The sequence below is a fragment of the Cimex lectularius genome, unplaced genomic scaffold (assembly GCF_000648675.2).
Source record: "Cimex lectularius strain Harlan isolate CLEC.00 unplaced genomic scaffold, Clec_2.1 scaffold2, whole genome shotgun sequence".
Classification (NCBI taxonomy): Eukaryota; Metazoa; Arthropoda; class Insecta; order Hemiptera; family Cimicidae; genus Cimex; species Cimex lectularius.
Genome location: NW_019394219.1, coordinates 2587172 through 2612445, shown reverse-complemented (window position 1 = coordinate 2612445; position 25274 = coordinate 2587172). Strand labels below are relative to the sequence as shown.

Below are 25274 nucleotides of genomic sequence, written 5' to 3'. Positions count from 1 at the left end.
AGTATTTAGAATGTTATAATACATACAATTTTTGACTGAGAGAATTTTTTTCTAACATACATGTATATAATTTCTAAGTTTAAAACAGAGGCTAAATTATTTTTGTAGAATTAAATTTAAAGTTTTGGAAAGATTGTAAAGCTTGAAGTATGAGAATAGAAATATGTAATATTACATTATTTTATATTTTTTACATTAAAAATGTAAAAAAATGTATTCCATTTGGATGGATTAAATTGTTTAAATTATCCTATTGGTGATATCTAGAATAATGTGATATGAGTTGCCTCAGAGAAATTGATTATTGAATAAAAAATCTCTATTCTATCAGTAGTCAGTTATCCTTATTCAGTAGTTTAAAGGATTTGATGATGTCTTTGGATATTAAATAGAGCCATATCTTGATGATACGGCCTAAACATTTTTCACTTGATCTAGTTTTTGTTTAAACCAAAGCAATTGCAAAAGCTTCTTCTCATTTTCTCAATTCCTCTGAAACAGGTGTATGCATATAACATTTATGTGACAGAAGTTAATTAACATAAGTTATGAAAAGTTCAAGTTTTTATGAAATTATTTGAAAAGCCAAGAAAGGAAGAAAAATTAATATGTGAAATTTGTCATGATAACGATCCAGTCATGCTTCACAACGTGAACCTTCTCCAAATTCACAAACTTTGTAATTTTGAATTGGTTAAGTTTAAAATATTTAAACAATTATCTAATAAGAATTTTAAAAAATCTATATACAACCTATGTTTGATAAATAATACATAATGTGCAAAGTACGGAGGCAACAGCAAAGTTATTATATAAAATTAATTATATTAAACTTGAGCAAGGGGACCGTGGTAGTTGAGTGGTTAGGTTGTCCGAACCATATTTGTCAAGCTAGCAGTTCTGGGACCAAATCCCCTGTGTAAACGCTATGGCATTTTAATTGAAAATATGTAATTTGAAAAATGTATTGTCAAATGGTTGCATACGACAGGAATTTCTTTACTTAATTTATAAAACTTGCACATGAAATTCAAAAAGTCAAGTTTCAATTAATCATTAACTGCAGTAGAATATTAATGTTTCAAGTATTTTTAGCAGGACGAACATATTTAAAATATTCCATTTGTCTTTCTGCTATTGAAATTTGTATTTACCTATTTGAAAATTCTCTCATTTGTTGATTATGTACTAAAAATTAAAAAATTGACAGTCCATTCAAAATATTTTGTATAAATGTTAGCCTACAAAACAACCATTTTGGGGGGATCAGTGTTGGAACAGTTAAAGGCATATGGCATTTATCACAAGGTAAAGGTCCTAGGTTCAAATACAGCAGCCCGGCATTCAAACCAACATACTTACAAATGGGCTTTTATACAAAAACACTGACACCCTGATAGTTGATTTGACTTCTGCTGTTGTGAACCCTTGTAAGACTCATGCCCATACTCTAACTGTTTGTAAGAATTGTTTTTTATTTATTTTTACATAAAGACTTGTCATTAACAGAAATACTATCAAGTGAAAATTAATTTGTAAAATATCTTATGGGATCGAGCATTATAGTCATGAAGATGAAAAATGTGTGGTTTTACATTTTATTTATTATTGTTTTTTTTTATATAAAAAGAAACTGACTCTCTATGTACATTAATAACTATATTAAAATATTTTTAAAAAAAGACGAAAAGAAATTTGCATTGGAAGTAGTGGAGTATAGGACTTTTCTCCACTAAAGGTTTGTTCTACTTTTGCTAAATTAACCTAGAAACATTCTCTTCTTAAGAAGGGGCTTAAAGGCAACATGAAGGTTCGTTAAAAGCCTATTTCTATTTTTCTAATTGTTGACTGTTAAACTGAAGAAACGAGGAAAAAACAATCAAAAGGATACCCCCCCCTGAAATAGACACCATTGTTGTCGAATTCTCTAAAAAATAATAAGTATCAACAATAACAATAATAATTGAATATGTTGAAATAAATATGATTTCGTTAAAATGTCAAATAAAACATTAACGGAAAAGTTCGACATTTATGGTAGTTTATGCCAAACTAAGGGCGCTTTCGCAAAAGGTCGCCGTTTTATGAAAAACAGAAGAAAGATTCAAACGCCATTCAAAGAATCCCTGTTCCATTTGTAAGTTATAATATATTATTTATGTAATTAATTTCATCCATAGTCGGATTTTATTTTGTATTAATAATGGAACTAAAACGAGAGAATACCAAAACGCTTCTATTATTTTTTGCTTGCTCTAATTGTAAATTTAGAAAAGATATTTCTTAGAAAACGCAGTTTTATCTTTTAATCTAATCTTTCTTGTGTCCTCAACGAAAAATTTTTTAAAAACATTTTAAAAACTGTTTCGTTAAGTTTCACCGTTGGAATATATAAGACGAGTTATTTTCGTGTTTGTAACACGCAGAAAGTGCCGAATTTAGACCACTTGGATGCTGGGCTCGGGCTGACGGATATTTCGCCTCATTATCCAACACGTTAAATACAGGGTATTCCAAGAAAAAAAGGAAAAGTTAAAAAATCCCAATTTTTATTTTATTTTTTACTTAATGTTAGACGTTAAACAAGAAATTTTGAGGTTGGGCTTGTGAGAATATAGCTTGTTTGAACATGGGCCAAGTTACTAATAGTCGACTACCATGCTATTTTGTCCAGCTTAGTTTTTAGTTATTCTTTCTATCTTAATATACGACAAATTTTCTCGATGATCAACAATTCATCCAATTCTTAAGTACAAAAAAATCTCGTTTGCGCTGGATAGAGAAAAATGAAACATTTCATCTAAATTAACCAACATTCCAATTTCCTGGGATGTTACAGGCTACTGCTATTATGTAACTTGCCTTCGACCCACCCCATTTATACAATTGGACAACTGTAGAATAAAACAATCAATAAAGCTTGTACGTCTTTTCTTTCCTTCGAGCGTATTGAAAATTATGATTTGTTTAACAGGCTTTTTTTCATCGTTTGTCATACCATATTTTATAAGTGAACAGCCATTTTTAAACAAATTCTACAATACATTTGTTTAAAGCAAAAAAGACAATTATTACAAAAGTAAATATTTTAAAAAATTAAATCAAAATTATTGTTTTTTTGCTGATTAACGAACTGGAACGTGTGAATTACAATCGTTGTTGCTTAGCAAACAATGTTACTTTGCATATTTTCAAGTTAAATATGCTTTAAAAAGTGTGTTACTATTTTTCACTTATACATTTCATTCGTTGTAATCTTTTTTTAAATTTAATATAATTATTACAATCTGTAACATTGTTTACAACATGTAATTGGTTAAATTTGCAAATGACTTGTCGTGAGGGAGTTGACAACCATTGTTGTTCTTCCAGCAAACAATGTAAAAATTAAAGTGGAAAATCCAAACTAAAAGAGAGTGAAAAATCAGCGTTGCTAGACTGTAAAAATATTTAATAATGAAGCAAGGTAATAAATAGATAAATTTGGCTACATAGCTACCATATATAAAAAGGACGAACCGTCCTGCTTGACATGACCACTTGTCGGATTTCAATTAGGAACAATTTTAACAGATTTGATGTTCGCTCTGGAAGAATGCAAGCCCTTGTTTTACATTAAATACAAGGACGGACATTCTTTACTATATTTATGATGTTTAGACTACAAATATACCATGATATAAAAACAAATTCCTTACGAATTAAGTAAGAATTAAGGATTTCTTTGTAATTATTATTATTATTTTTTTTTACGAGGGTTCGCAACAGCAGAGGTTATATCAATCCTCGGGGTGCCGGTGTTTTTGAAAAAAAGCCCATTTGTAAGGATATCGGGTTCGAATGCATGGCCGCTGGATTCGAACCCGGGCTTTTTCCTTTCCGTTGTTGGGTTCGTTTTCACCTTTTAACCTTTTGGGGCCCGGGCGGCCCTTTTTTTTTATTTTTTTTATTTGTTTTTTTATTAATTGTTTTCTTCAAGGCCAAAAAAAACCGGACACTTTATTTATTTTCCATAATAACTAGGTATAAAGATTAATAGTTGACTTAAAACTTAAACACAATATTAATAACTTGTTTACCTGCTTAATTAAATTACATTAATATATATTTTTTCCTTAAAAGCGTGGTATTAAGTTGAGATCTCGCCCGGGCAGATGCGGCCAACGAAGGACCTAGACCAAGTCCTGGGTGTGCGGCGTTCTTCCATCCTCGATGATCTACAGCGGTTTAGGGGCACCGGAAGTCTCGACCGAAAAGAAGGTGGTCGACCGCGATGTACGACGGCTAGACGTGATCGTTTTATTGTTCTTACCGCACTATGGAACCCTCATTTAACAGCTTCCTTGAAGTCAACTACAAACGGTTCGTAATATAACGATCAGCTCTAAAACAATCATCAAAAGGCGAGAATAGCCGTCTCTAGACTTCCCGCTGGATAGGCATCGAGTAGTAAGGCATCATTTACAAATGAACATGTCGCTTGGACACTTGGTCAATGGTGGGCTGTTCAAGTCACAAATGAGTGTCGGTTTGGTTTGTGCCTGATGACCGGGACCGTGCAACATAAGTCAAAATGACAGAAATGAACAGAAGAAGTGGAAAACACTTTGCTTCATGTGCCAAGCGTGAGACACAATTTTTAAGTCACAAGACTAACTTTGAAAATTATCTATTATATATTAGAGCATATATATTAGAGCTGGCTCCAATAGATGCTATCTGTAAAACGAACCGATTGTCCTGTTCCTTGTTATAACCACTACTTGGATATCAATTAGGAACAATTTAGGTAATTGGATTTTGCACAAAATTATACTTGTAATTTTATTGATGAATTATTGCTGGAACAAACACAGGTTTGTCTAAATACTAACAAATTAATACCTACTTAGTTTTGGCGTAATTTATGGGTCGAAGTATGTCCGGTAAAACTTGAAACAACGCTTTTCCTACTATGAGTTTATTTCTTAAACTTAATTTTAAATTAAGTCGTATTTATAAGAATCAGACTTGATTTGTTGTAAGTTTTTCGTCTTTTAATAAACACTATTTTAAAATAAATTTAAATATTATAAAATTAAATAAACTAAAGTTGTAACAGCACTGGCGAGTTTTATCTTCATCGCCATCTTCGGCGTAGAGCCGGAACTCCTTGGGCTAAAGACCATTGAACTTGACGAAAGTACCAACGTGGCATAATTGGACAAAAAGCCATTGTTTTTACCACATATAATTAACATTTCAAATTAATTTTTTAATTGATTATTATGAAAATTAAAATAAAGTTGAAAAACAAAGAAGAAAGAATAATGGACAATTTATCTATTCATTATTTATAGAGTTTATATTTCCTATGTTTCATTATTTATTTTTTAATATCTAAATAAAGTTTAATATAAAGAATATTGTGCTTTTCTTAGTTGAATTGTCTTAAGGCGAACCTGCAGACAGGGAATTCGTTCCACAAGTGAGCAACTAGCACGGCGGCATGAATCATAAAAGGATGTGCGTTGGCGGTCGAGAAAGATCATGTTTTACGCAAAAATGGAGACCAGAATATTGAGTAAAACACATAAATCCACTATTCCTATAAAAACAACGCGGATTTAAAAAGAACGCATTTTTGCAAACCCGTTTAGCGAAAGACAAATTAAAAAACAGTAAAACCGCGAGAATAATAGAATAATTAGTTGGTGAACCAAAAGAATAATTTTTCATGAATAAAAAAGGGTTTTTGACCTTTCTGCCAGAAACCATTAATCTTTATTTCAAGCCAGTTCCCGCCTCTACGACATCTTCAGCGAGCAGGCTTCATTCAATCAAGAAGAATTCAACAGAAGACATCGTAGAACCGGAACTCGTTTGACTTAAGAAGAACGAACTTCTGCATCGGTGTGATTCATATTCAGAATCACCATTATTTTTTTTAAATATTTTTATTAAAGTAAGGTAGAAGTTAAAACAAAAATATTAGGTAATTCAAACCTGAGATTAAAATGAAATGAAGCCTTCTTCAGTCAACGTGGCAAAGTCTTATAAAAACTTAAGTAATCTTATTTTACCCCATTGAATGTTACATTTTGTAAACAATAAAATTTAAAATAAACTTAAGTAATCTAAAGCACCATTCTGACTGTACTTGTACATCACACTGCATAAAATTATAGCTTACTTTATTTTTAATATTAGGTTTTAATATTTTAGTTTAATATAATGAGTGATGTTCTTTGTTTGAAAAGTCAGATTTTAGCCGGTTGAGTTCCAGATCTAGGACGACTTCCATGAATGAGTTCTTGGTTCACCCGTTTTAAGGCAAACCTGTCGGACTGTAGAATGGGAACTCGTTTTCTAAATACCAACGGACACGAACGATATGAATCATATCGAGTAAATAAAATTTTTCCTGGAGGGTTATTAAAAATAAATTGGATCATCCTAAACATGAAAATGTATATCAGGTTAATGAACACCTTTGTGTTCCTGCGTGGGACATTTGTTCAAAAACCGTTAACATCTTGCTATTTAATACTACAAACTACCAGTAAAAAAACAATTTAAAAAAATAGCATTTCCAATAAAATGTATGCACGGTGGATAAATTGTAATGTAGGTTTATTATTTCTGGTGTGTACTCCATCTTTCACCTGCCTGAAGATGGTATGAAGCCTTAACTCGTTTTATTACATGAAATATATTATTGAATCGTCTAATTTATGACCTAAAGAAAGTTTTGGGTACAAAATAATATTAAAGAAAAAATGCCCAATAACCAGGTGTATGATTAATTTCACTGAATGATTATGCTTACGGAGTTGTACTCCATCTTCTGTGGATCTTTCTTGGTTAAATTGCTTGAACGGACAAGCCTGCCTGAAGATGTCGTGAAGCCTTAACTCGTTTTATTATATGAAACGTAATATTGTATCGTCTAGTTTATGATCCAAAGGTTTTGGGTACACGATAATATTAAAGAAAAATAATTCCCAAAAACCAGGTGTATGATTAATTTCACTGAATGATTATTGCTTATGGAGTTCTACTCCATCTTTCGTGGGCTCTTTCTTGGTTTAATTGTTTGAACGGACAAGCCTGTCTGAAGATGTGAAGCCCTAACTGTCTTATGAAATATCAACGAAATTCTAACGATGTACCGAATATAATCTACCGAGTGAATATTTAAAACGTGTAGAACTTATTGAAAAATAAGTTGATTTGTCCTAAACGTGAATCAGGTTAAAGAAATATCTTCATGTACCTGCGTGGTACCTTTGTTCAAAAAACCGTTATCTTGCTATTTAACACGATAAATTGCCAGTAAGAAATTTATTAACAAATTATAACATATAATTATTAATTCTGAAGTTCTAGATCTATTCCATATTCCGTGGAATGTTTCTTGGTTGAACGGACAAGTCTGTCTGAAGATGGAGTGAAGCCGGAACTGGCATGCCTCAAGACCTGGTGGTATGAATCATAAAGAATGTACACTAAAAGTGTTATTATTTTGTGTTTCCGTGTAAGTTGGATAAATTTATTAAATAAATTCACCTATGAGATGAATTTGTAATGCGAAGTGGAATAAAAGTAAAACGGATGGGTCGAGGGGTTGTGCTCCAGCTGCAGATGCCAGATAATGGAAGGGCCCCTAAACGTGCAATTCAACAGAGGTGCAGGAAGGGAATTTATAGGTAAAAAAATAGAGAGAGAAAAGGGAGAATGCTTTACACCGGCTTCCTCGTCCAGAAATGAATAATTCAGTATTATCTTTATTAAATAATTATATTTGTCGGTGGTATCGATCCGATGCCGGGGAGGAAGAACGGGGTGCGGTATGAAATGAGGCAAGACGAGGAGCCACTGGAAAAACAGAACAAAAGGGCCAAGGGGCTTTGAAATGGAACTAGTGCTGGAAGTTGGAACTGGAAAGGGCCGTACAGGGTTTTTGTGGGACAGTGGGAGTAAAAATGCCGTGGGCTGGACGGGAAAAGCGAACGGTGCCTTGAGGCTTGAGCTGCCGGCGTGGTGGGGGGAACGGCCGTCGGGGACTGCCGACTGCCGAGTGGCGAGAGGTCATTTCGACCCCCCTCCACGCCCGTTTCGGCTATTCATGAAACGCAGCTGCCGTCGCTCGGCCCAGGGAGGTTACCGCCGGACACAGTTTTATCGCCCTCACCTAGGACAACGACAATCGATCTCCAACAACGTTAAAAGGCCGCTCGGCTCGCGTTTCCGATCGGAAAAACACTTTTCCCAGTCGAACTTCAAGTTTTCCGAAGTGGTGGCAGCGCTCTAGCGGACCTCGATACAAGTCTAGTTATCACAATGGCTTCCTCCATAAAAGACACGGCAACTTTCTTCGCCGCGGGTTCGGCCAAACAATTCGAACACGTCCTCAGCCTCTACCCGCAGGCGCTCAGGTTGAAAGCGGAGCGGAAGAACAAGAAGCCGGAGGAGCTGATCAAACTGGACAACTGGTGAGTCTTTTTAACTCTTTCACGTATGTGCATCGGGGCCGTAGCTCCATCGGGTTGTGTCATTGAACCTTGCTCCCTCCGTGCGGGACGCCCGGGGCGGTGTTCGGCCTCTGGGAGGCGGCGCGGATCGGCTCTCGGCCCCCGACTCGGCACGCCGGGAGGCGGTTCGAGACGCCGATCCCCTGGGCCACCAACCGATTCCACTCGGCGTCATAACCCAACTCCGACCTACGAGTCACCGCTTCCCTTTTCCTCGTTTTCCGCCGTCAGCCGCTTTTCCCAGTTTCCCGGCCCTCGGGGAGACAAGGTCGGACGACTTCCCAACGGGCGAAAATCGTTTTCCGGCTTTATTTTTCTAACTAGTGTATTTGTACTACTTTCTGCTTTCCCGTCGCTCCGAACCAAAATGGAGTCGTGAGCTTAAACCTCGGGTTTCACAACAGAATTACAGTTCAAATCAGAGTTTTATTCTGTTAATTTCCCATTCAGGGGTCCGCTGCCTGACCGGGAATCGTGAGAAATTAAATTGTAAATAAAGGCTTAAGCGAGGGTGCGCTCTCCGCTCGCTCCGCTTCCTCGACTTATTGATGCATGACAATTGACAAAATCCCCCGTATTTTTTTAATTTTTTTTTTTTTTTCTCTCACTTTACTCCTTTTCTAGTTTTTATCCCACTTTTCCCTTTTATACGCAGGCCTTTTTTTCGTATTTACCGTATTTAAACGGACTCAGCACCTTTTAATCGTGTTCTGGCTTAATTGAAGGGAAGAGGAAGCGCCGTGAATAATGGAAAGTCCCAATTAGTTTTTTTCCACAATAGCCCGTTGTTTCACATTGTATTTTTTGTGTTTCACATTTTCCTACCCGGTTTCGAATCGGAATTTTTGTGAAGTTGTTTACACTTTTGGCGAGGATCCGCATCGCCGATCGTAAATGAAACTCGTCCGATTTCACTCCGGGCGACCCGTGCTTCCCTAGAAAGTACTCGAGACGAAAAACCGTTATTTCCAAGTTTTACGACTGAAAAGTGTTTTTGTTTTAAAAATAAATAAAACCTCCGTCTAATCAATTCATAATAATATTTAAATTTATATTCTTTTGTTAAGAACAATGCACGGCCTAATTTTTCTAAGGGTTGGTCGGTTTAATTTTTTGGTACACTCTTTCTGTAAAAGTTGTCTTTTTTAACCCCCCATTACAATACTGTAAATGTTTTCCAGTGAATTTGCAAATAATCAAATTATATATTGGACAGTATTTGTTAAAATTGTCTGGTGCTGAAGAAGTTCAAATAGGAAAATAAAACAACATAAATGATACATTTTATAAAAACAATACTAATTTCAAATGGCATATTCAACCGTCAGCCTTAGATGACCAAGGAAGGCGAATGGTTTCAAAACCGGCTTAATCCGTTTTCAAAATTTTTTAACAGGAGGCACAAAACACGTTTTAGAGCCATGGTTTAATAAGCCATTAATTTTTATTGGTAAGAATGGTCGCCAAACATTTAAGGCATAGTTTCCAATATTGTATTACATCCAGGTTGCGACAATTTGAATTTTGGATTGACCCGGTTTTGAAACAATGTGTAGCTAACAAATCATTTTGTCGGAATAAGATGAAATTACTCTGAATTTATTGGTCCAAGTTATCCTATTTTGCAAACCTAGTTTCAATAAAAACAAAACAATATTCTGATTGCTTCAGTGCTTGAAAAAAAAAAAAAAAAAAAAAAACTGCCTAGACGGTGAACGTTGGATTAAACCCGTATTGATCTAAACCAATGGGTTTGTAGACATTTTTATATTGGATTGAGTCACTTTTGATCAAAATGGTTTTGTCTAATTCATTAAAAACTTGAGATAACTAAAAAAATTGTTTTACTGGATTGAGCCAGTTGTGAAACTATTTGCCTCAAGTATACCTGGCATTAAACAAATTGTAAAAAAGCTTTATTATGTGAGAAAGTTCTTTCACTGCCAAAAAATAAAACACTTGAGGCACAATTCCAATGATCCGCTTTAAATTTGAAGAAGTACAACTCAAAACCACATTTTACAGAATGACAAGTTCGTTTGAATTACCCAAAAAATTGCAGATTTGATTTAATTTTTTCCCTTATTTTTTTATGAAATGGCACCCTGGTTTGAGTTAACTACATTTTTGTCTAGTCCCCCTCTACACTTTTTTAATATAAGAAAAGTACATCATTTGATGAAAAATATTTAATAAAATCATTTGATGCACCAATCTGTCTTTCTAAAAAAAGTTTAATTCACATAAAATCAGTGGATAATCTGTTACAAATCCCATAAGTTCAACATAAATTACTTTTTTTAAGGAACTTGTAGTCATGAGAGTGCTTGTAATAATGCGGTACTTGATGTAAATTGTATAATCACAGTCATGGTCTAATCTTGATGGTTAATCAAATTTAACCCCTAACTCTTGTCTGAAGTTTTTGACAAATAGCCCCACTAAGCCCAAGAAGAAGATTCTCAAACGATAAATCCCTATACTCAACTGCCAACCGTGCTCCAGACCATCAGTTTGGCTTCCCACCTCAATACTCCACTACCCAGCAAGGGTTTCACATTGTGGACAGCATATCATTGCTTGGGCACAAAGAATATTGTGTTGTGGGGGCCTTTCTTACAGGCGTTTGACCGCCTGTGGCATGAAGGCCTCCTATACAGACTAAATCGCATCCTACCTAATCCTTTATTTGTACCTAACTGAATCATTCTTCAGAGTCTGTGAAGGATCAGCCTACTCCATTGTCCTCTGGGAGCAGGAGTACCTCAGCACAGTGTATTTAGGCCTTTACTTCCTCTACACCACAGATATTTCAACTTCACCCTCTACCATTCATGCACCTTTGCTGACGACACAGCTGTGCTGTCCTCTCATCCTGATTCCACAATTTCTTTGGAGGTGCTCTAGACATGGGGCAAACACTTGTTTATAAAGATTAATGAAAGCAAACCTCTCATACGATATTCCTCAATATTTCTCTCAAAAGAACAGATTACATCCACTACATTGAGTTTTATCTAGTCTCAAGACTAACCTGGAACCATCACCAACCACAAAAACAACATGAATTTAGCAGTAATAATTAAGCAAACATTTCAGACTAGTCTGCAAACTACTGGTATGTAAATTAAATGTTTCAACAAAAAACAAACTAACAATCTACAAGACAATACTAAAACCTCAGAAAATCCTCAGAACCGTAGTCAATGCTCCTTACTACACCTCCATCACCCTTTTTGTTATCATAGTAATGAATCAATAATATTTACTTAGCTAAATTAATATGTGTAGTTTGGTCGTTTCCAATAACGTCTATTCTTGCTGTTTTGGTCTGTCAGACATGTTACTGCTTTTTGTCAAATTTAATCCACTAATAAATATTAGATTATTGTGAAATTTCTTCTTGAGGTCTGCAGAGTGATGAACCTGGAGGCTCAGTTCTTTCTGATCATTCTTGTTCAGCCTATCCTTACAGTTTTTGTCATAGCCTATAAGCATTTCCACCTCAGCCAAGTTTTACATACCTAAGTAAAAGCACAGGTAACAAATAAGTCTAACTTTTAATAAAAACGACGAATAATGCCAGCAAAAGCAATTCCATGGTTAAGACTATCCTGCTCATGACACTGACTTTTCGACCAAAACCTTAATGTAAAAAGACTAATTAATTGAAAGAAGTAATTTGGTCAATAGACCACTAAATGTAATGGAGTAAAGAAATATTTTTATAAAATAAAAGAGAATTGCCAGAATTTCTTCAGAAATGTATTTTGTAACAGACCAACCCTAGGCAGACCAAATTACAGGTTCATCACCCTGTAGACTACACAGGCACAAAAAAAAAAAAAATTCTCAGGTTAAATTATATCGGAATCGAGTGATTAAAATCAAGTTCAGTGGGTGTTGCTTTAAGACAAATAACATTACTTCTTTCTTTGGGAGTTTCAATTGTCTCTGTTTTTTCTTCTGGTCGTTTTTGTAAATGGTCACAGGCTTTTTTTAAATTATCATTTTTAACTTGGTTATTTTTATAGCAGAAAGTCATGATTTTTAATTAATTCTAGGTACCAAAACGAACTGCCAAAAAAAATCAAAGCTAGAGGAAAGGACGCACATTTAATACACGAAGAATTGGTACAGTTAATGAAATGGAAACAAACAGTAAGTATTTGCAGAAAAACTCGAATGACATGTATTATGAAAAAATATACTTCTTATTTTATTTATTTTTTATCCTTAGCGTGGAAAATTTTTCCCACAACTCAATTACCTTGTAAAAGTCAACACCCCAAGGGCCGTGGTAGCCGAGACGAAAAAGGCTTTCAGGAAATTGCCAAATTTGGAACAAGCCATCACAGCGCTGAGCAATCTCAAGGGTGTCGGAACAACAATGGCATCAGGTCTGTAAAAGTTGAACCAATTCACAGTCAGATTTTGATGAAAGGGAATAAGCCATTAGTCTACACTTGTAAATTATTGGCTAATTCATAAAAATGTAATTTGATTAGGTTTCAAGTCTTGTGGATCACATACGCCAGTGGATTTTATATGTTTCCTTTAGAATTTTGGAAATTTACCAGAAATATTTACTAGAAATTATAATACTCTCTGTTCCATTGGACATTTGAAGTTTCAATTATCATATAATTGAAAGGTCAATTAATTCAAATTTTTCTAGTTCTAAGAGTGTCTTTAATTAACAAAAATTCATTCTTTCAGTTTTTGCAGAAATTGGCTAGAAGTAATTTAATATTTTATTTGACTTCCTTCTTTCAAGTATTTTAAACATTATGTGTAAATATGAAAATCAAATTTAATTTTTTGTTTGTTTTTCCCTTATTCAAGCACTCTTGGCTGCCGCTGCCCCTGAGATGGCCCCTTTTATGGCTGACGAGTGCCTGATGGCGATCCCCGAGATTGAAGGAATTGACTACACGACAAAAGAGTATCTGAATTTCGTCGCTCACATTCAGAGTACAGTTCAAAGGCTCAATAGTGATAGTAAGTTTAATATTTTATGGGTTGTAATTATTGTTATTAAATAAACCTTACTGTTTCAGACTCAAATGGGCGTTGGTCACCACACAGGGTCGAACTCGCTCTCTGGACCCATTATGTAGCCAGCGAGCTTCAGCCCGAACTGCTAGACTCAATTCCGAATGGTACAACTAGTCATGCAAATGGCGAAGACAAACTTGAATCTGAATCGTCCAATGCTGCTAGTACAGTAAGTTGTTTATTTCTTTTTTAAGAAAAATTAGTGTGTATTATTGTTATAGATAAATAATAAAGAACCTTGACTTATTTTTAGCACATTTGTTATGTGGCACTGATTTTTAATTCCTGAATTAGGAAAAAATTTTGGTTGTTTAAAAAAATTAAATTGTAAAAAGAATTCCAAAAGATTAAGCTAAAAAAAAGACTTCACAGGAACAAAAAAATGTACAAAAGGTCAAATTGAAAAATGGTCTTCATAATAACAAAAACAAACTTCCAGATCAAATTGAAAAATTGTCCTCATAGTAACAAAAAAAATTTGAAAAGTTTAGATTGAAAAATGGTCTTCACAGTAACAATAAAATTTTCAAAAGATCAGATTGAAAAAGGTCTTTACAGAGACAAAAAAAATCCAAAAGTCAAATTGAAAAATGGTCTTCACAGTAACAAAACAAAAAAAAAACTTCCAGATCAAATTGAAAAATTGTCCTCATAGTAACAAAAAAATTTCGAAAAGTTCAGATGGAAAAATGGTCTTCACAGTAACAGTAAAATTTTCAAAAGATCAGATTGAAAAAAGTCTTTACAGAGATAAAAAAATCCAAAAGTCAAATTGAAAAATGGTCTTCACAGTAAGACAACAGAAAAAATTCTAGAAGATAAAATTCAAAAACAGACTTCACAGAAATGATTATTTAGAGATTGTGAGATGCAGTATGGTGTTGTGGCGTAGGTTAAAAAAAATTCCTCATCATGCCAACATTTCGATCTTCATTGAGATCATCTTCAGAGCCTGGGGTTTATAAACATTGTTTAAATTATACAAATACATGTAGGATGTAAAAAAATGAATTTCTACAATGCCTAGACTATTTGAGTGAGTACAAATACTTTGATTGAGTTTAAAATTTGAACTGAAAACGTTTTTCTGAACGAACCTGTCACACCCAACCCCATCTCCAAATAATCATTAATTAACGGTAACTAAACACCACACACTTCATAGTAATGTTGACAAAGTGAAAACTAAACATACCCCCCAGACATCGATTCGATTCCAAAACATACCCAGCACCTTACAACAATCTTCGAAAAGTGGGAGTTCCTATTAGAGTTTCATTGTTACAGAACGACAGCCCTGACAAATGCGTTAAGTTCTTTACCAATTTAAATCTGTGGAATAAGTAAATTTTTGGATTGCTTGTTAGAAAATAATAGTGTGAGATAACATGTATTTACCTACTTACTTACTTACAGGATGCCTTAGATGCTTCGGATGAGAGCTCTCTGGATGCAAACGGTAAAGCGACTGAGAGTGGAGGGTCGGTTGCAGCAACTGATGAAAACACGTCGACATCCCTCCCTGAAGAGCTTTCGCCTGTCAATAACAACCAGGACGATCGCTCGGAGGATGAACCTTCTGCCAAGAAAACTAAGTTAGATTATAAGTGACCTCATAACAGATTTTTCTAAGTGTATTACAGTTTCCCCTCTCAACCTCAGATATAGTCTCATTGTACTTTTCGTTCTCGTTCTTATTTAGTATATATATATTTAAATATATATTATTGTACCTCTCTTTTATTTATTTTGATCGGTGGGGGCAGATGGTATCATCGATGTTGTTTGAATTCTCAATTTTCTAAACACAACCTCCAATTGTGATTTTTTACTACTAATAAATAAAGTTTAGGGAATTGCTTTTCAACTCATACGGTTCAAGGCCAATTTTGATATGCAAAGCATTTTGGCCCTTTCAGCCCACAGAGTTTTATTATCTTACAATGGGCTTCTTGGGTTAATTGCTATTTCTATTATTTATTGTTTGTTCGGAATGTATATCAATGTTTTAGGGCGCCACCAGTCCCAATCTCCCTCGGTTTTAGACCAGATGAATGGGCCTATAAAATCTTAGTTCCCACCATTGAAATTTTCAGTTTTTACATTCAAAAGTATAAGCAAAATAACAGATAATGTATAATGTACAGTGTACCATAGCGAAGATCACAGTTTTTATATTTATATATAAAGAGAAAAAGATTTCAAATGCAAGAGTACTTAAAAAAAATTTAAAAATTAAAAAAAAATATATATAAAAAAAGAGGAAAATATATAAAAACCAAAACTTTTTCGGTAGTTGAGTGGGTTAGACTTTAGGTTGTTCTGCAAAATAGTTATTTTTTACCGCACATCGTAGTTTTTGAAAAATAAAAATAAAATTGACAAAAAAAATAATGAAGGAGAGCGCCACTCTTTGCTCGCTACTAAAAGCAAGAATATTAGACTAGCTTGTGTGTGTGAATGGATTCAGAATGTTCACTACAAAAGATTTTAGTGAGATTATCTCGTAATATATTTTATTTACAAAAGAGAATAAACTCATAGTACATTCCAATTGCTCGAAAACAGTTTTCTGTTCGACATAAATTTGCAGGTAATTTGAATCGTCGAATGTTGAGCCATTTTATCGCAAATAAATGGGGGGAAATTCACAATTGGCATTTTGCTGGGGCGATGTAACCAATTTTCTCCACTTCGCCATTTGACATTTAAATTATAATTAAATTGTTTACTGCCAAATAAAAAACAAGTTATATTCAGCCTTTTTATACTACTGTAAGTAAAAAGAAGTCTTTAATTGAATTAGTGTATCAGAATAGAATAAAATGCAGACCAACTCTCAGAAGAAGGAATTAAATATGTACATAAATTTTAACAAAATAGTGCAACAAGGAAGGGGTGTTACAACTTTTCTCTTTGTTTTAATCAATTCTCCATTGGTTGTCTCACCCTGTGGAATTTCGGCAAGCCTTGAATTTTTTTTCTAATTTATGTTTTTTTTTTAAATGAATAGTTAGGTTGCAAAACTGTATTTGTACGACTAAAATAAATTTGAAAATAATTGTCATTATTATTTATACTTTGTTCAGTTAGAATGTTTAATGTTCGTTTAAATTATTCCATGTATTGTCTTGTTTTTTCCTTTCTTTTTTATTTTTATTCCCTTTATTGTCAGGGAAATAGTTTGTAAGTTGTAATTAAATTTGGTACTTATTTTTATTGACAATGAATGGTCAATGATTGTAATGGGCTAATTGATAAACAACATAAAATGGGTCTTTTCATAGTTTTTATTTCTTAAATTTTATCCGTAACAGTTAAGGTTTAAAAAAAAATATATAAAAAAAGTGGAAACTAAAAACAACAGTAATAAAACACATTTTTGTAAATTTCACTTTTAATAAACTTGGTTTTCAAAGATTGACTGGACTGATTCTAATAATTTTGAGGCTGTTCACTTGTTGACAACATGATGTATAATTAAAGTATAAAAAATTATAGTAAACGCCAATTGCCTTTATATAGATAGCAACTTTAAGATAAGAACATATTTACACAAATTCATACCTCTGTCAATAAATCACTAAATAAAATAAGATCAAAAGTCAAAAATTGTCTTTTCCCCTCATCCCCCTCTTTCTAACATCATTACTATTTTATGCCGTTAAAAAATGTCACATTTCTGGGTTTGTAAGGTGGCTCGTCGATATGACCCTTAAAGTACGAGGCTTGTGTCAAAATAGGTTTTACTTGATATATTACAAAGCAAAGGTTCGTCAAAGAACATAGGTCAGCATGATAAGACCACTTATCGCCATCATAACGAGAAATAGTGATTTGAACAATTGATAATAGTCTTTTGGTCACCTAGTGGCCTCTATTTGATTTCTTATTGATATGATTACAAAAATTAAAATTGTGGTTTTGTGATATATGACGAGCTTAATTGATTATAAATAATTTGTGGAACTTTGGCTGACTTTATCAGCAGTTTGTAAAACCAACAAAATGATCTTTGAAGAATAATTCTGAAATTAAATTTGTTCTTGAAAATTAAACATTTGTTTTAGATATGATTAAATGGTACTCAAATGCTGAAAATTGGAAAATAACCTAATTAAAATTGTAAAAATAAAATTACAGATAATTTTTTTGCTTTGGTTGTTCAATAATAAAAAATTAAATATCTATAAAAACGCACTTAAGCCTTAAACCATCAATTTGGTTGGTGGCCACAAAAGTTGTGTTCACTGTAAGTGTCTTGGGTTCAACATACTACTTTTTTTTTCTTTTTTTGTAAAAACCAATCCACCAGGCTTTAAATATGATCTTTTAGTTAAAATATCACATGAAAAATTATACTAAAAAATAACTAAAACCCTTCAATAAACAATTTAATAATTATAAAAAATATTTACATATTTATTAATTTATTATTGCAAATTTTTTATATTTTATTTTGTGTAATATTTAGTGACCATTAATTAATGTTATTTAAAGAATGTGAGATGTGGTCTGGTGTGAGTACAAATACTTTGATTAAATCTTAAAGTTCTGTATTCATCATTATATACATTCATATTAATATCTTTTACATATTTGTATAATTTAAATAATGTTTGTAAATCCCAGGCTGTGAAGATGATCTTAGCAAAGATTGAAATGGCACAATGAAGAAAATGTTTTTCTAACCTACATCACATCAGACCTCATCTCACGATAAATAAAATTATTTTTTGTTTTTGAAGGAGTACTGAATAAGTATTTTAAGTGCTTTCCTCCACCTGTAAATTTATTATGGAACGCTTATAAATTATAAACATATCCTGAAAAGAGTACTTTTTGCTTTAAGAAAGGTACTGCACTCTCCTCTCCACATGTGACTAGAGATCTGATAGTTGTGCTGTATAATTAATACGTCTTGTGTTTATTCCCTAGGTTTTACTGCATAATCTCTTGTCAATGCTAGTAGTGCCTTGGCCTTATGTAGTATATTGTCTATACGGCTTCTCTGCTTGAGTCTTGAAGTCAAGGGTTACAGCTACGTACTTAATTTCTTTGTTGAAACATATCACATTTGGAGATAGAAAATACTACAATAAAAATAAATAAAATAAAAATTAAGCATATTTATAATACCAAGCTGGAGGGAAAACCCTATAGAAGAATGAACAAAATCAAAACTATCGAGACCTAGAAAACAAAAGACTTTCAACGTGGAACTAGACTGTACACATCAGTATACACAAAAATAGACCAAGTTGTCTATAGACAAACGAGGAAGACTAGCTTAGATGTGTTGAAGTAAAGGAAGCAGGAAAAATGAGAAAGAGAATTTAGGACCTGTCCAAAGATCTCATCTCCAAATTACCTTGTATTTTTAATATTTTAAAAAAATGTATAAACAAAAGAACATTAAATAATAATAAAATAAATAAATTTATTTTAAAAAAAGGACAACAGGATATAAAGGTTTTATTTAATTAAATGACAAATTACAGAAGTATGCACTTGGTCACGTTATATATGAACTAAATTAATCTAGAGTGTGCTGATAAAAAGAGAAGGAATTCAACACTTCTATGAATAACATTGCAATTTTGGAACATTTTAAGTGAAAACATTGAATCAAAATGTACAAGTATAAATGAAAAGTATTATGTATAATAATTCTTGCTTTGTTTGGATAGGTCTAATCTGAATTAGAAAAAGTTCGTAAGCTTTACCAATGTTTTCAACATTACAACATCACTTGAAAAGCTTAGGAAGTTTTTAAAACCTGGATTGGTTTGGTTTTTTAATCACAAATTTTCCCCTGATGTTACGAAGCATTGTTAAAACCAGCTTTGCCAATCATGCAGGAGTGAAAAAAAAAAAAAACGAACTTGTCCTGTGGTCACTATGTTAACATCTTCATTACAATATCTACTTAAAAACAAAAAATCCAAATTATGTATAATATATGTATAAAATGGATAAGAATGTTCTTGTTTTTCTCAGTGCCAAAGATTTTCTTGAAGGTTAAGTCCAATTTTGGATTGAGAAATTTTGATAAAGCCATGAGAAATTTACTTAAAAAGTATTAAAAATTATACACAATTCTGTAGAAATATTCAATCTTTTTGTTTTGGATGTATTGGCCTACGAATCCAAGCCTCATCTTGCATTGCAATTATACTAAAAAATTTACATTAGACATAAAACATTCCGTATCTAGATATCATTTAATTTCAAATAACAATTACCAAATAACTTAAGACAATTGAGTGGGATGGTTATTGTTCTCACCAGGGGCAATAATTAAAACATAAATATTTTGGCTTCTTTTTATAAAAGAAACAAGTATTACAGATTTTAAAACCTACACATCTGGATAATTTTCAATTAATGTAATTATTATTCATTTAATGCATAACAAATGAATTGTGTACTACTGGGTTGTTTAAGAATTGTGATTGATTTAATATTGCTAACCAAAACATGGTAATATGAAAAATGCAAATGTTCTGTTTATCCTGTTTTCCTTTAGATAAGAAAAGATAAGAAACCTTTTACGTCGTATTTTTAATGGAAATAATTAACGAAGTTATCTTGATTGTTAGGAGGGGTAAAAAGTTTTCTTTTAATATATAAGTGATACGACAGCTCAGTATTGGACAAATCAACATACTTGCAACTTTGTTATTGAAATGTATCGTCTACAGTTTAAGATGAGCTCACTATTACCAAGGTAACTTTTTTTTACTAACATTTAAAAATAGGAAAGTCAATTAAAAACACTGGAAAAAAATTTACTGTACATTTATCCAACTTACAAATGTATACTTGTAGGATAGCAGTTGTCATTCTGCTGGTTTGCTGTTTAGAAGCGACATGCGCCTTCGTCTGTCAACCAGACTTCTGCAGTACCGTCGACTGCGCTCAGTTCCCGACTGAAAAGACATGCAAAGGAGAACTTGTACCGAATTCATCCCTTTGTGGATGTTGCTCAACGTGCCACATACATATTGGTCAGTACATAAAGCTTATTTTTAGTTCTGCATGGATTTATGTGAAAAATGTTATTAGGAACTTTAGAAAATTCGGGAAATGTTCTCCGGTATACCAATTAATTAAATTGTTGGAATATTTTGGTTGATAATTGTTGGTGTGATATAGTTTTCAGAAAAACATTTTTTTATCGTGCCAACGTTTCGATCTTTATTGAGACCGTCTTCAGGGCCTGGGATTCTTTAAATTTAACAAATTGTAGGATATGGAAAAAAATGAATTTTCGTTGGCAAGATAAAGAAAATGTTTTTATGAAACCTACATCACACCAGACCGCATCTCACACTTTCCGAATAATTATCGACTAACAGTCACTAATCACTACACACAGCCCTACAAAACCTTCAAATATGTCATATAATTTGTACTGAAAATACTAAAATACGCAGAGAAATCACCTGACTAATGATTTAAATATTCTTTTTTAACACATATTCATTTTGAAAGGAAATGTTTCAGTCACACAGCAAATCATGTAATTTAAAAATATTACACAAAATAAAATATTAGCTTAATTAAGTTATGATCTGAATTAAAATTCACCATGATAAAAATTTTTTGATTGTGAACAGAGGTGATGTAAACTAACTTCTGTTTTATGTTGAAAGGAAAGATCCAGTCTGTTGTTCTAGAAGTAGTTTGAATTGGAAACTGAAGAAAAAATCAGACCACTTTCGGCATTTTTCTTAGGTTTACTAGATTGAAAATATGAGAGGAATAACACTATTTTTGTGTTTTAAATGGTCTTTATTTCTTCAACCTTACTACTTTAGAAAAATTATTTTTCATAGAAGGCAGAAGAACTGCACCTAGTAATTTTGAAAATGGGGGCCTTGAATAAGATGCAGATTATTTCAAGAGAATTCTTTATGTTGGTTTATTTAAATTTTGCTCCTGGAAAGTTAACTGACATCCAATTTTAAGCTCTTGTCTGTTTCCATTCATGTTCTTAGCTGCCTAGATTATTTTTATTTTCTAAATACTCAAAAATATTTCAAATTTGCAATATTCTTGCGTGCAAAGTTATGCAGAATAAAATTCAAACCACAGAGGTATGATTCGGATAAATATCTGGTCACCATGGTCGAGTGTTACCAAAAAGAATATGCAATTACACACAAATCCAGGCTCTAGTTATGGTGGTCAAATTTTTTTTAGCAGTATGAGTTAATTTCAAAAATTTCAGTGATTTTTTTTTTACAAAAATTTAGTTGCTGTGCCATTGGTCACCATAAACTTTATGTTGAGCGTTGAAACTGTCTTAATCTGTTTTCATTTACTCTATCATTTCATATAAAATACTGTTTGAACTTCTATTTCTTACCAGATTTCCATTTTCCCAAAATTACCAAGCTTCAAATATTAGAAAAGAAAACCTTTTGGTTCAAACGGGTGGATATCACATCCCAAAAACATTCTCGTCAGTTCTTATGTACTTCAGAACTTGTCTTTATAAGGTTTTTAATTATCACTGCTCCCATCTAAAATAAGTACTGTTTATCATGAAGAGTGTAAAGGTCTCGGGCTCAAATTAAGCAGCCCTGCATCCGAACGCAACACAGTTACAAATGGGCTTTTTTTTTTTTTTCAAAAACACCAGCACCTCGAGGGTTCATATAACCTTGTTGTTGAAATACCCTCATAAAAAAATGTTTTAATAAAGTTTTATTATTATTAATACGTATTATTACAGTTGTAAAACTTAAAAGGTAATTTGTAAATATTCAAATGTAATTTGTTTTGTAGCAAATCTAATTTATTTATTTAGATTACCTGTGAATTAAAAAATAAATTGAAATTACAACTGTTTAATTAATCATAAAAATAAAATAACGAATGCCTAAGAAAAGGACATATGTGTCTTGTGCTATGAGCCCCGGACAACGGGAGTCATATGGGCTTATCCATTGCACTTTAAATAATGTAAATGGTTTTTATCCACATCCCTCTGATATATTAGACCAAGCACCTACGGTTTCCACAGATGGGTGGCTCAATAAGTAAATAAATAAATTGGCGGCACCTCCTCTGATCCAAAGCTGTCAGGAACTGCTAAACGGTCAAGCACATACAAAGTGAATGTCTTCGATTTGATCTCAAGAGGTGTATATGTCATATTTCTGCTAGTTGGGTCAAAGTCTGATTGATCTGTTACCCAAAATTTAATAAACTAACACCCAAATGAGGGGTGGTGTGAACCTGGTATTATCTGCGGGGGAGGAGTGCTTCTGAGGGTACACCACGGTTAAAAGGTTGGACATCTCTTGTCTGCAGTCGACGATCTTTACTTTGATATTTCATTTGTTTAAGCGAATGTGGTGGAATGCCTAATGAAGTCCTTTACTTGATCTCGCTTGTTGGACTTCAGTTTCTGTTTTTCTACACTACCCCTCATTATAATTGCATTCAAAGCAGATTATGATCAGATTGTATTTGCAAACTTATTAAAAAATTGTAATTTGATCATCTCCGATCATCCTGATCTTCTATTCTAGGTAGTTTTATCTGTCAGAAATATATCAGCAAGTTGCAAACTTTCTCAGGCCTATTGGGCATCAACTGAAGGCAGACCTAGATGATCAGGTTTGATAAAGTGACAAGTACATTGACTTTTATATCAGTACAAACTTTTAGAATTAAACATTTTAATCTGGGTTTATTATTAATTTTAAGAATGTTAAGATGATGGCTAAATTATAATTGAAATCCTTCAAATTTTCTTTCTACAAAAAAAAAAAGGAAATGGTAAAATTTGATTCACCAAAACTTCTTATCTCAAAATATTATTGTTTAAATTATATAATTTTGATTTTATTATATAAAATGGATTCACTAAATAAAACAGTTCAGTGTCACCAGAACGAGTTTCTACCTTGCCTCTTTCCTAATATATTAACATTTTTGTAATCTTAGTCTAAAATCATATTTTTTTCCATAAAATCATAATTTCTCAACTTTAGCATTATTAAAATACAAATCTGACCTTTATTTCACAAATTACATTAAATTTTCCACAAGATAACATTTTAGTTGAAAAATTCACGTTTCCGAATAAATAGTAGCCACTCAAAGAATAACATTTTTTTTATACTCGATTGTGGCTCATGCAGTGATTTTTCCTTCAAAAATTTCAGGGATTTCACCAAAGTTGCCTTAATTTATAAGTATTAAAAGGACGTACTTTTACATTTTTTAAAATTTTTCTTACTAAAATCTCCTTTGCAAGGTTGAAAAACGTGATATTGATCCCAAGGAGAGCAGCACCCCCAAGAACATCGTACATGTTATATTTTTAATAAAAACATTTATTAGTTGGTAACAAAAATCAAATCCATTAAATCACAAAAACGTTAATGTCTCAAAAAAAGAGTCAAGATAGAAACCTTCTTCTGGTGGCATTGAACTATGTTTTATTTAATGAATCCACTATGGCAGTATTGAAATTTAACCCTGTAACACCCTGTAGGTTTAATATGTTTTATATCTTTTCTTTCTTTGGAACTTTGATTTATATACAATCATTTTAAATTTGGGAGAAAAATGAAGCATCTATTCCTTTTTCCTCTCTAGGAATGTGTGTTTATGCGTGTATAAATGTACTGATAAATAGTAGTGTAATTTTGTTTTCAGAAGAAGGAGGTGATTGCTCAGTATTGTTACATTCTGTGTTGGGCCCGCCATTGGAAACCTCATACCACTGTGCGCACAACTTGAGGTGCATTGATGGAAAATGCGTACAAGACTAATGACAATAATCATTTAATTTGTATGTTCATAATTATACCATTTCATTTCTATAATTTAGCTTATTTTTAATAACTGTGGGGTTATATCATCTTTGTAATAAAATATAATTTTTTAGACCAATAAAAAAACTTTTTAATTTACTAAAATTTACATGTTAAATAATTGATATAAAATGACCATAAATTTGATAAAAACTTAAAGATTTAAATTTTGTATTATTAAAATCAATAAAGTAATTTTAAAGTTTTGAAAATATGTTTGTTTATTTAATTTATTTATTAAAACATGATCACTATTTTCTTTTTGATGTTTAGGAATCTCAGCTAAATGTATTCAAATTTTCAAGCCTAATATATCAATACATGATCAGTTACTTAGTGTCCTGGTAGAACTATGGATTATTCTGAATGCCAGGCGGGTCTTAATCGTGGGTACCTGTTAAGCCCTTTGCTCTTTTCCCTTTTTATTAAAAATATTTACTATTTCGTAGTAGAAGGTGGCCTGTGGGTGGAAGGAGTCCTCTCATACGGACGACCAGGTGTGGCAATAAAAATTATATTTTTCAACAAGTAATGATTTAATTTATAGCAAACTACTTCAAATTTGTTTTTGTTGTCAGAAGAAAGCTAAAATTAGAAAAAAATTGAAAATCAATTGTGAGAATGTAGTTGTTAATAAATAACTTGATGTGACACACATTCTTCTAATTGAATTTTAAACTTAATTCAAAAGTAAAACTTAGTATTGCTAATTTTGGAATTAATTATACATGAAATAAATTCTTAAAAAATAACGTTATTTCCCTCTCATGTTCTTGAGGCAGATGTCTGCTCTCTCATTTCCCTCAACTCGTACAAGTACTGGGTCCCAACAGAGAGTAACTTTTTTTTGCAAACCCAATCTATT

At 32.5% G+C, this 25274-nt stretch overlaps 2 protein-coding genes across 2 annotated transcripts; both read left to right on the top strand.

The window, feature by feature from the left end:
• The first annotated feature begins 8060 nt into the window (after positions 1–8060).
• LOC106663486 lies at positions 8061–17183 on the top strand. The gene is made up of 6 exons (XM_014388349.2): positions 8061–8474; positions 12578–12674; positions 12754–12913; positions 13359–13514; positions 13574–13740; positions 14988–17183. The coding sequence occupies exons 1-6, from the start codon at positions 8323–8325 to the stop codon at positions 15180–15182; spliced, it is 927 nt and encodes a 308-aa protein (XP_014243835.1). The 5' UTR covers positions 8061–8322; the 3' UTR covers positions 15183–17183.
• A 2931-nt stretch (positions 17184–20114) lies between these two features.
• Positions 20115–24616, top strand: LOC106663510. Its single transcript, XM_014388391.2, has 3 exons — positions 20115–20301; positions 20403–20581; positions 24252–24616. The coding sequence occupies exons 1-3, from the start codon at positions 20261–20263 to the stop codon at positions 24365–24367; spliced, it is 336 nt and encodes a 111-aa protein (XP_014243877.1). The 5' UTR covers positions 20115–20260; the 3' UTR covers positions 24368–24616.
• The last annotated feature ends 658 nt before the right edge of the window (positions 24617–25274 follow it).